The sequence below is a fragment of the Octodon degus genome, unplaced genomic scaffold, assembly GCF_000260255.1.
Source record: "Octodon degus isolate 3935 unplaced genomic scaffold, OctDeg1.0 scaffold00022, whole genome shotgun sequence".
Taxonomy (NCBI): domain Eukaryota; kingdom Metazoa; phylum Chordata; class Mammalia; order Rodentia; family Octodontidae; genus Octodon; species Octodon degus.
Genome location: NW_004524598.1, coordinates 16020106 through 16032629, shown reverse-complemented (window position 1 = coordinate 16032629; position 12524 = coordinate 16020106). Strand labels below are relative to the sequence as shown.

Sequence of the window (12524 nt, the reverse complement as noted above, 5' to 3'; positions counted from 1 at the left end):
ACCTCATTTTGGACCTCACTGTGAAAGTCCAGGCAAGTCTCAAACCTTCACTGTAAAATCAGGAGCTAGCCTTGCTCTACAGAATTGCCACTTAGTTCTATCATTCTCATTCAATAATGTCCTAACCACTTGCTGTGGTATCAAAGGATAAGGGAGACTGCACCAAGGTGCCAGTGAGGTATACTTATTCATTTGCAATAGTAGGTAGCAAAAGAAATAAAGGACAAAAAGACACACATAGGCTTGCTCAGCCAGGAAGACCTTTAATTGGATAATTATTCATTCAACAGATATCTGCTGAGCTGCTCCTCTGAATAAGGTATAAAAAGTTTTATTTATATACACACACACACGTGTGTGTGTGTGTGTGTGTGTGTGTGTGTGTGTGTGTGTTTAAATTGTCTTAAACAAACCTAAGAAGCTCTTTAAACTTTATTTCCTCAGATTTACAGCAGCTAATACTCAGTGCCACCAGTAAGTCCCTTGCTGTACCCTGCACAGGACAGATGGGTCTCCATTAGCTCATATGGTTCCAGGTGGTGCTGACACAGCAGAGATTTGAATATTACTCTCTGTGGGGAGCAGAGATGAAAATTCTGTATTTAACCTGCTGACAACCTCCTATTACAACTTTCTTCACAGCCCTGGATTTTAGAGATCCAAAGCGTGTATGAAGAATATATGCCAACAAGAACATTCAAAACTTCAGTGAAACATGCCCAGTGTGCACTTCCGGCTCGCGCCTTTGTGACTGGTGCCTGCAGAGCTGAGGGCCTTCAGGGTGCTCCGTCAGGGACAGCTGTTTGCTGGGCAGCAGAATGCTCAGCTCCAACAGCTACATCTTCAGAAAGGCCACCTGGAAAAGAAAGAAAGGTTCACGGTGCATTACTGCTACGTCACGCACGCTGAGCTCCTACATGCACATTAAATCAGAAGCAGGAAAGTCTGGACAATAAGAACGCATATTGCAAAGGGAAAAGGACTTACTAGAGCCAGAGACTGCATTTTATAAGCAAGAACCAATTAGTCTCTTTTAAATGAACCATGGAGTACTCAAAATGATTCACATGCACTCTAAAGAAAAAAAAAATAAAGTTTTAATTGACACTAAAGTTATACTGCCATGAAGTAATTCAGTTCTCTCTCCCATTGGATCCAACTACTGTTTTGGACCTTCCAGAGCAGAATTCTGATGTCAGAGACGGCGAGGCAATTCTAAGTCCTCATCACTGTTGCTAATTACACCAGCTTCTCCCCAGGTCATGCTGACAGTTTTAATCACATGCAATTACACTTATCGTGTTTGTCAGTAACAATTCATCTTAAAACCTAGTTTAAGAGAAAATTTTAATTCACACTGCTTGTTTGCAAAAATATTTTCAGCCTACTAATGAAGCTGATCAAATAAAAGATCAAATGCATCAAATTTCCTCATAGTTTTAATCTCAAAGTAACAAATACTTATGATAAAGTCAATCCAAAGTTTAGAAAGTTATAGTTCAGCGATAACAATAATTTGGGAATTGCAATAATACCAAGAATAGAGCCAAAAGTAGAAATACTGACTGGGAAGAGTGAGAGCTGGGGAAGCTCATGCTTGACCAGGAAAGGTGGGCTGGGTAAGAAATACAAGAGGGACATCTGTCCACAGTACCAGGAAAGCCAGTTCCTAAGTCCCCAAATGCAATCAGAGGAGGCACATATTTAATGAGCCCTGTTAAGGGGAAAGGAGAAAGGAAGAGTCATGCAGGGTGGAAGGCATCTGCTCTGTGCTGAGTAATTTAGAAGGGTGCTACTCTTCATACAGCACTGGTAAGAAAGAAACCCGCTGCATTTCCATATCCACTTCCTGCTGAGTTTCTATATCAAGTTTTGCAGTAAGAGCACCAAAGCTGAAGGAACAAGCACAAAAGAAAGGGTAAGGTTCCGAAACAAAACGTAAACATGATTAATTGATGTAAACCTCAAGGGTTTATTGTGCAGATCAAATGAGGAGGGGAGTGAAAAATCTATGTTCCTTTCCCTCGTCTCTCAGTTAACAATAGGTGTGAGGAGCCCATGAATAGATGAGACGGGAGGGGACTGTTCACAGAGACTCATCGATGGCCCACCAGGAACGCTGGTAGAAGTCCACAGAAAGGCAGGCCAGAGGTCCTTGAGCGGGACTCGGCGCACTTGGGACAGCACAGCTGGCAGATGGTGCTCGGCCTCTGTCAACAGTTCATAGGGACAGGAACCTTTCCAACTTACAAGGCAATGTCACTGCACATTCAGAAACTGGAAGAGGATGGATGAAAGCAGTAACTCTGGGAGTTGCTACGGTGTGGAGTATTCCAGCACAGAACAGAAATGACTCGGTATGGAAAACAACTGCAGCTCCAAAGTCACACAGACCAGCCTCTCATGTGGGAGACAACTTCGCTCACAAAGGAAGACGGGGCAGTGTCCAGAGCCAGCCTTGTTGTCAGTACCCGGGACGGGGTAGCTATTAGCATCTGGGAGGCAGAGACAGAGATGTTGTCCACTCCCTAAGCCCACAAGACAGCCCCCATAATAAAGAAAGGCCAGCCCCAACGCCCGAGTGCCAGTGTTGAGAAACAGGGACTACCAACGAGTGTGTTGGAGCCAGTTTTCGCTTACTGCTGTGTGACTTTTCAGAGACTTGTGAGCCTCTTTCAACCTTTTCCTGTCTATAGATGGGAATTACAACAGGACATACATGAAACATGGAAAACCTTGCACAGTACATTACGTTTCCGGCTCCTCATCAGCACAGTCCTAGGGCAGCTCTGCACACGTATGGTACGCACGCTGCAGCCGGCTGTTCGTCCCTGAAAGCTCTAAAAGTTTTGTCATCACTGTCCTGAGATTTAGGAAAAGCAACACAAGGAACTTTGCTTTACAAATATAGAAACAGAAGCTCAGAAATAAAGTGACTTTCTCAGGTAACAAAGCCTGTTGAGTGGCACTGCTGAGGAGGGAGAAATTTGGATTTCAAACCCACTTTTTCCCCACTGTAACTCTGCAGATGAGTAAGAACAAACGGAAGGTGTGTGCATTTAGAGTCTTCAGCATCGCCCCCAATAACAGGAGATTGCTTTTCTTTGGCAAGTCTGTGACGGGGAGCTCAAGACAGGGATCTAACCTGCCTGAGCAGGGCCAGATAGAGCCCCTATCAAAAGAGAAAAACTCCGAGTGACCCCTGGGCCTCTGCATCACCGCTGGTCACCAGAGTTTTGCCTAGCAAATACATCATGCATTTTTTCAGGATTTAAAAACAAAAACCTGCAGTCACTAGTTCCGTTTCAGACTGAGTTCACACATTCTAAATGCTGATTTTGTGTTCCCTGGCTTTTATCCATCACAAGAAAAATTGCTTCTCCTCACTGCCATTTATTTTAAGGGGGTATAATCTTATTTTGTCTCACTACATTGTGAAAAATCTCTATTTCATCTTTCTGGTTCTATTCCCCAAAGTAAAGCTTATAAAGCTTTCAGACTATGTGGGTACAGCTGCGGCTTCAGGCTCTGTTGGTTGTTACATTTCTGGAATATACGGTCATAAAACATAAGAAATTATTAAAAACACGGAAGAAGGGACTCTGTCCTATGGCTATAGGCCTTGACTCTCTGAGAGTTATGCAGCCGAATACAAACATTTGGAATGGATGGAGGAGGTCAGATGCCTAAAAATAAACACAATCTTTGCAAATAAGAATAAAACCAGGGGGCCAGGGAGACAGCTCAGTAGAATAAGTGCTTGCCTGGCAAGCGCAGGGTCCTGAGTTCAATCCCCAGTACCGGGGTGGGGGTGGGGGAATAAAACCAGGCTGATACAGTTGCTGAGCAAACCCTGAGTTTATAATGCTTTAATATACACACACACACACACACACACACACACACACACACACATATATATATATGTATAATATGTTAAATACCTTTTTAGTAAAAAAAAAAGTGTTCTCTTATCTTACTTAACAAAATCGTATTGTAAACTTACTCCTCACCAGAGATTTCCAACTTCAGTCAATAAAAAGATAATGCTGTCAAGGCCGGCTCCACAAGATAAAATTAGCATTTATTTTTCAACAGCATCAATGCTTTGGGGTATGCGAAATAAATCAGATAAAATTATAAAATGCCATACTGGAAAACGCAAGTTTAATAATGGAGGCGTTAGAACGGACTGTCCCACAGCCACACATGCGCCTTTAAAGGGCACTGTTAACTGCAGATCACGTTCAGTTCTCGCTCTCCAGTGTGCACACTGTCTAGGTTCAGCTCATGTTTGATTACATCCTGAAACATACTGCCTCAACAGCGCAGAAAATGAGTTCATAGTCTACATTTTAAAGGGTAGAATATATTTTGTATTATAAAGCCCAGTTTTTAGGAACTAAATTTCTTTTAAAAAATACAACCTATAATAAAAATTTACAACAGAAAGCTATACAAACACAAAATAACTTATAAAATTAACTTTTATAGCATTTACCCAGTATAGTTTGACATTTGAAAATAGTATTGGGATTCAGCAGTTTTAGTAACTCACTAACTCAGCGCTGAATAGACCAGATGAAACCTGGACCCAGCATTTTCCTTTGGATAACCAGCCTAAGACCGTCTTCTCGCAGAGCCGGAAGGGGTGGCAGGGAGTTCAGTCATCTGGTGGATAAGCACCTTCTATGTGCTACCAACTGTTCCAGTCACCAACCACACTGAGAAGAAAGGGCTCCCTCGTGGGAATCACATGGGAGTGAGGAGATGGTCAGAGTGATTCTAATGAGGTAGTGTGAGTTTAAGGTGAATACTTAATACCTGATTAGAGAAAAAAGCACTTCTTGAGTTATGAAGGAAGAGAGGCTTCCGAGGCAGTACCCTTGAGGAGGCAATTACTACTCTATAAATATTGTGTCGGCCAAAAAAAAGCAATGACATTGCAAGGCACAGCACTTGGGACATACTTGTTGCTACTGAAAGATGCTGGCTTGCTCAAAGTATTCCTGGCAAACAGGAGGGACTGAGCAAAATTTCAAAGAGGCAAGAAACAGTCCAATGAGGAAGATGTTGTCCCTCTAAATTGGCAAAAATTGTACAAACACTCAACTGGGGAAAGAGATGCGAGGCTAGGGGACGTCAGCAACCTTCTAATTCAAGCATCTACAATCTGTAAGAAGTCTTTTAAAAAGTAGGATAAAAGATGTGTATCCATAAAATGACATTATCTTGGATTTTCTTTAAACCACACATGTACCATTTCTATATAAATGAAAATCTTGCTTATTTTCATCCACCTAGTAAATAGTTAAACTATACCTCACAGTAGTTTTCAGTGGCTATCTAGGCCAAAAGCCAGGATGAGAAGTGTTAAGTGGGAGAAGTGTGTAGAGGACAAACACACAGGCAATGGACTCTGCCAGATTGGGCTGAAAACGTGGCCCGATGTGGCCCAACGTGGCCCGATGTGGCCCAACGTGGCAGGTGCTAGTTCTCCGAGCCTTCAACAAAGCAGAACAATTCTAGACAGGAGCGTCTCATCACTTCTCTCACAACAAGCAGGTTCTGAGTGTTCTGCGGGCCTGGCTGGTGCTGTCCCAGGAAACAAGCCTTCTCATGGGAACGGCAGCTCTGAAGCTGCCAGCCATATAAGGTAAACTGAGAAACTTACATGACACAGCAACTCCATGGAGCCGACATGTATGCCGACAGTCTTTAGGTGTTCCATAAAAATATACGGCCTCAAGCACAAAACCTATCGGGAAGGTAATGACGCTCATATATACGGGTGGGGGAGTGGGCGCTGCAGTGTGACACAAAGCCTCACACAGTAGCAGGCATGCAAAATCTCTACCAAAACTCAAAACACTATCAGTCATAAATTAAAACGTCTTTGTAGCTCTTCCTTTCTATGGAATACCTTCAAGAGGGAACTGGCAGAAAGGACCAGTGGTCCCACCACAGCTGTGGACTAGACTGGTGTTAATAAAGTGGCCACTGCACTGCCCCCTTGGAAATATGCCCCGACAAAATACCGTCAGTCAGAAATACAGTTGCTAGAGTTCAGAAAGTCTTCTTCAATAGTATTAATTACCTGGAATATTTTCTATTATTTGAGGAATAGGAACATTAGCAGGAAAACAGTCTTAATATGTAACAGATTAAAAGGAACTCACTACTATCTTTCCTACAGTTGGATAATTTAGTGAGGAAGAAGAGGAAATACTCAGGGTATCTGGATGACTGGAAATCCCAAATCCCAGGGAACTCTCAAATAAATTGGGCATGAAAGAGTTTCCCATGACAAAGGACTGGTTTTGTCCAGTTAAATCTGCACAAAATTATTAAATCTTTGAAAAGATCTATTCCAGTGGTAAGTTTTAAATTCCTACTTTGGCTATAAATAAGTATTTATTCTTCTAATAGCGACCCCAACCAAAGAAGAATCTTTGTCCAGATAAAACATTTTCCAGGGTTGGGAAGATAGCACAGTGGCATAAGCACCTGCCTGGAAAGCGCAAGATCTTGAGTTCGATCCCTAGTACTGCATGCCATACCAGCCCAAGAACCCCCAGCACACTGTGCTGGCCACCAAAACTGGACATGGTGGCACACACTTGTAATCCCCACACTGGGGAGGCTGAGACAGGAGCCCAAAGCATGAAATGAGACCCTGTTTCAAAAGAATACTAAAAAAAAAAAAATTCCACTCCATGGTCAAGGAGAGAAGAGGGAACAGCTTGTCAGGTGGTAGCTCAATCCTTCTAGGTAATAGTGAGAAAAGGCCACAAAAATATTTCATAGCAGCGCAATTAGATCGGAGTGAGGGCCCCAAAGCCGAGTCTGCTCAGCTCAGGCCCATGAGCACAGAAGCCTCTCAAGTCAGAAGAATGGCATGAGGTAACCTAGCACACATTTTAAGGAGAGGTCCAAGGACAGTCATAGCTGACTCTGAAAACCGTCTGAGATAGTTTGACCTATGCCTGAACAGCCTTATTTCTGTTGGTTTGTATTCAACAAATTCTTTATTGCAGTTATTAAGCTTGGTGAAATTAAGACTAATAGTGCCTTCTATTCTTTCTGCATTAATAAATGACTTAATGCTGATTTGAATAATAGCAAAGTTATAAAATGCAGAAAACACATGCACAAAAAAGGAATTTGTAGCTTTATTGATTAGGGACCACTGCTATTAACATTCTTGATATCTTTCTAGCTCTTTAATCTTTCTGTATATCCAGACATTTCTATAAATGCTGTTTTGTAAATATATTTTGCCAACTTTCATATGACAAAATGACAAAAACCTTCTCTTACGATACTATACTATATTTTACTATGCATCTGTATCACTGGGGGGGGAAAGTGTGTGTGAAAATCAGATCTTATTTTACCAGAAAGAATTTGAGGTTTTGGGGGAGTCAGGTCCAGAGAGCATTCGTATGACCTGGCTCAGTGGTTCTTGAGGTGCTCTCTGGACGAGCACCCCAGTCACCTGGAAACCTGTTAGACAAGCAAGTGATCCTGGCCCCCCAGTCCCGCGGAGTTGGCAACAGGAGAGGGCCCCAGGCAGCTGCAGTGTAATAAGCCCCCCAGTGATCCCCACGCTTCCCCCAGCCCCAGGCACACAGGTGCAATCCAGTTAGGCAGCCCTGCACATCGTCTTGGTGAAGGTGACTGACTTCAAGTGACACAGTTAATTAGAGGCGGGCTCAAGCTTAGGGTCTCGCCTTACTTCAGCCAACTTACACACATTCGAGACCTGTGCAAACTAAAGATGCTGATTGGAGTATCCAAAAATTCTTTTAAGTACTGTTTAAACTACATTTTTTCCCAGACCACAAAATTGTCAAAGAGAGACAAAACCAAATTAAGCCCAGCCTTTTCTTCTAAGTGCATGTGACTTAATATGGTTCCATGAGATATTTCCACATATGCATACAGCATGCACTTACCTAACCACCCTCTGTCCACTTTTCCCCTCCACCCCTATCCTCTCCAACCTTTACTACACATTGCTTCCAGATTGACTTTAAAAAAATCTTTTATTTATTTGGTATAGGGTCTCGCTACACAGCTCGAACTCATAGTGACACTCCTGCTTCAGTCTCCCCAGCAATGGGATTACAGGCATGCATTAGCATGCCCAGTTTCAGTGGCCTGCTCAGCATAGTATCTTCCCAGCCCCAGGTACTTTTTTTTCTGTATTTAGGACAGGGTCTAGAGAGTCTACAAGGGTCTCACTACATAGATTGGACTCATAGTGATTTGCCTGTTTTCAGCCTCCCAAGTGCTGGGATTACAGGCGTGAGCCACCATGCCCAGTCTCAATCGCCCTCTTAGTGCGCCCTGGGGGTGGGGCAAGGAGGGCACACTGGGGATCGAACCCCAGCCCTTGTGTTCTGCCTAAGCAGGCACCTTAGTCTGCTGAGCTATCAGGCTGGCCCCCAGACAGACTTTTTTAAAAAGCTTTCATGTGTAAGAGAAAGAACATGTAGTATTTGCCTTCCTGTGTCTTTTATTCCAATTAACATGACACCCTCCATTTCCATCTATTTTACTGAGAACAATAGGCTAAGAGACTTCTAGCTACACAATATTCCATTAGGTGTAGGTGCCCACTCCCTTTATCCACTCCTTGGGTGATGGGCACCTTTGCTGACGCCATACAGATCTTCTGAATGCTGCCGCAGTAAGCACGGGCAGGATGTCTCCCTTCAGGACGCTGGCTTCCCTTCCTCTGGATGTGTGTCCACAAGAGGCACGGCTGGATCTCACAGAAGTACTGTTTTCAGTGTCTTCAGGAACTTTCATATTGTTCTCTAATGGCGGTACTAATTTATGTCCCTAACAAGGTAATTAAGAGTTCCTTTGTCTCCACATCCTGTCCAGCTTTTGTCACGTTTTATTTTCGTGAGGACAGCCATCTAGCCGGGATGAGAGGGTAGCTCACTGCAGATCTGATTTCCTTGAAGGCTGATGAGAGCAGGCATTTTTCAGGTATGTGTTGGCCATTTGTATTTCTTCTTCTGAGAAGTATCTCTTCAGACTATCTGCCCATGTTAAATTGGACTTTTTAATCATTAAGTATTTCTGGGTTCCTTACATATTCTGGATACTATCAGATTAATAGGAAACACTTCTTTCCATTTCCTAAGTTGTATCTTCATTCTTTGTTGCTTTTGCTACGCTTGCTCGAGTCATCCCAACACTAACTATCAACACCTGCTCCTTGGACAACTATCTTTCCCACCAGTCCCTGGTGCCCAAAAGGTTGAGACCTGTGCTCTAGTGGATTTCAACCCAGTTGCTCAGAGAGGTAGCCTAAAATGCAACCAAGTCTCACATTAATGTTGTAGTCAAATATATCACCGAGATCCATTTTCCTCATGGAATGATCCAAGTAATGCAGTTAGTCAATTTTGGAGTATTTTCTGGAGCAGATCGCCGTGTGAGAATGTCATTCTACTCAACACGGACTGGGCTGACAAGCTGGCATTAAATGCTTAGTTTACATGTAATAGCACCTTAAACCTTGAGTCATATATGAAATACTAAACTGTAAATAATCCACTAGGCACATGTTTTTGTTTTCTATTGCCCAGGAGTAAAACAAAGAAAATATCTTGTTTTCTAAAGCTAAAGAAAAGGCCAGGGTAAAGTCTCAGGACTCAATGTTTTCAAATTGAGAACTTTCAAAAAATTCAGACTGAATGTATTCAAATGACAACTCTAATTTTATTTTTATTTATTTATTTATTTATTTATTTATTTATCTTTGGCAGTACTGGGGATTGAACTCAGGCCCTTGTGCTTGCCAGGCAAGCACTTATTCTACTGAGTTATCTCCCTGGACCTACAATTCTAATTTTAATCTTAAAAGTAATGCCAGTTTATAGAAGGTCTGGGGAAATGAGAAAGAAAAAGGGAAAACGAAACATACGCTATAAAATACCCTAATATAATTATAATTTTAAATATTTTTCCATAGAGTTTGAAAAATATGTTTTTCATAAAGATTATCTATCACATTTGCATCTTGTTAGATAAATATTTTTACATGCTGCTTAGTATTTTTGTCAACCGTTATAAAATTAAATTGTTGCCAGGTCTATTAGCACAATCGTAACTAATACTGAAATATTTACTGTCATGTTTATAGATTCGTTTTTCCATGGTTTGGAATATTCTGTTAGGACAGAGTTCTAGAAGTGGGATCGCTAGATTGAAAAGTATGAGGTCATGTTATAGCTTGATGCATTTTTTTCCAAATGAGCTGGAGCAACTGAAAATGCCTACGTTAGGTTTTTTTTTTTTTTTAATTTTCAATATGAGTACATTTTTTAAAATTAATTTTATTGAGAAAGAAATAGTACTGAGACAGTTTCAAAACAGGTTAGTAGGACAGTTACAATAATTAATACATTGCATATTGTTGTCTTCATAGTAGTTATTCATAGTACAAGATGCAGACACGATATCCAGTCTACAAACACTATTAGTACAAATCTTTGTTCTTTTTGAACTAAGAGAAAGTAGGTGTATATCTACCATATATTTATTTATTTATTTATTTATCTTACTACAAAATTGTCCTTCATTTATATCCCCCTTTTTGCTTAGTTTTGTCAGAGATGGGTATTCCATTGCCATTCACATACTGCAGGTGCATGAATTCAGCAAAATAATCCAATATAATCCAGTATTCCATAACAGTAGTAGGTTATCCGTAGAACTGGCAATATCAGAAGTTGTTGACTTGAGCCTTTTATAGCTCAGCATATTAATATGGCTTTACTTTTTCTACTTTGTGGTTTTTTGGTTTTTTTTCGTATTTAGTACAGGGTCTACAGGGTTTACAGGGTCTCACTATGTAGATCCGACTTGTAGTGATTCTCCTGTTTTCAGCCTCCCAAGTGCTGGGATTACAGGCGTGTGCCACCACACCCACGCCCAGTCTCAATAGCCATCTCAGTGTTCCCTGGAGCAGGACACACACAGCAGGCCCGGGATCCAACCGCAGCCGATGCACTCTGCCTAAACAGGCGCTTTAGTCCTATGAGCTATCAGGCCGGCCCTCCAGGCCACTCCTGACTCACTAGGAGGAAGGACCCACTACTTAATCGCCAAAAGCCTTCCGCACTCTGAGATATAACTGACCCAGGGCCCCCGATTCTGCCCTGGCACTTGCCTCAGCTCCTCTCCCTCCCCTCTGGTGCCCAGCTGCACATCCCTGGCTGCAGGCTTAAGGGCACCTCGCACCACCCTACTACAAACGGGGAGTAACAGCACAGCACAACATCTGTAGCAAGATGGGTGCTGCTGAGCCTCCTGCAAACGTGAGGCCTGCAGCCTGCAACAACCTCGGATGAGCCTCTGCACCCCGGAGGTGGGAGGGCAGGAGGTGGGAGGGCATTTGGCAGCCTGTGAATCTGGAAATGTGTTGAAGGTGAGGGATCGCTACTAATCATTAACATTTGAGCCACAGTTTGCGGTCAGAGTGCTGGCTCTGGGTGCTGTGCAGAAGCCTCGAGGAATCTTGCAATTGTAGCTGAGATCTGGCTCTGCCTTTGATTTCTGGAAAGGGTCCCTGGTCTGGGCCAGACAGCCATGGTACCTTGTGTTTTTAAATCAGTGTTAATGTAAAAAAAAAAAAAAGTGTCCCAAAATCTTTCTGAATTTATTTAATTACTGTGCAAGTTTAAACTGTCTCCAAAATGTTTAACAATTACTTCTGGTTAATAGTGAGTTCATGCTCTTCACCTATCCATAGCATGTATTTTATAATATTTTATCTAATGCTTTAGAAAATGTTGGGCCTGGCGTATAGCTCAGCATCACAGTATCTGCCTCACAAGTGCAAGGTCCTGATTCGATTACTAGTACCCCAAAAGAGTGTTCATCGGTTTTATCTGTAATGAAGAAATATGTGCCAGATGTGATCTCATCTCACTAAAGACTTAAATCCACTTGGATTAGATATCTAATTTAGTTGTCCCCAAATTATGATGAAGAATTGGGTTTCTAAAAAGTCAAGTAACTTTTACCCATGATTATAAGCTAGGAACACGGCTCATTTGCAGTCAACTTTTTGTCTCTGAGATGTGTATTCATTTCATCATAAAAGCTCTTTTCTACCTAATTATAGTGAGAGATAATTGCTATGGTAACCTTATTTGAAGAAGTAATCTATAATACTCTAGTTTTAAGCCAGATTTAATAGCTGGAATGATACAGGCACCCACTCTCATTGAGAAAAAAGATTCCTTCTTTTGGGTTAACTGTACAGAGGAGAAAGAAGAACTAGAATAGCAAATTAAAACTCTACTTGTAAAGAAAAATTCTTTGGTTAGAAAAGAAAGCCCTGGAAGATGAGTTCTAGCAGTATGGATGAGGCACTGGCCCGAAATCTCAGAAAGGAATTTTTGCCTGTATGTCTAGAAAGCAGCACGGATAACGCCGGCATAGTTTAGTCAGCTCAGTAAGAAAGACTAAGCCTTGAACAGTCAAGAAACAGTTAA

General features: G+C 42.0%; 1 protein-coding gene across 1 annotated transcript in view; it reads right to left on the bottom strand.

Moving 5' to 3' along the window:
- Nucleotides 1-380: 380 nt before the first annotated feature.
- Ube3d (ubiquitin protein ligase E3D) overlaps nt 381-12524 on the bottom strand; it is a 164349-nt gene continuing 152205 nt past the window's right edge. The window contains exon 11 of the mRNA XM_023711935.1: nt 381-856. Within this exon, the coding sequence (XP_023567703.1) occupies nt 836-856 (21 nt within the window). The 3' untranslated portion in view covers nt 381-835. The remainder of the gene's footprint in view (nt 857-12524) is intronic.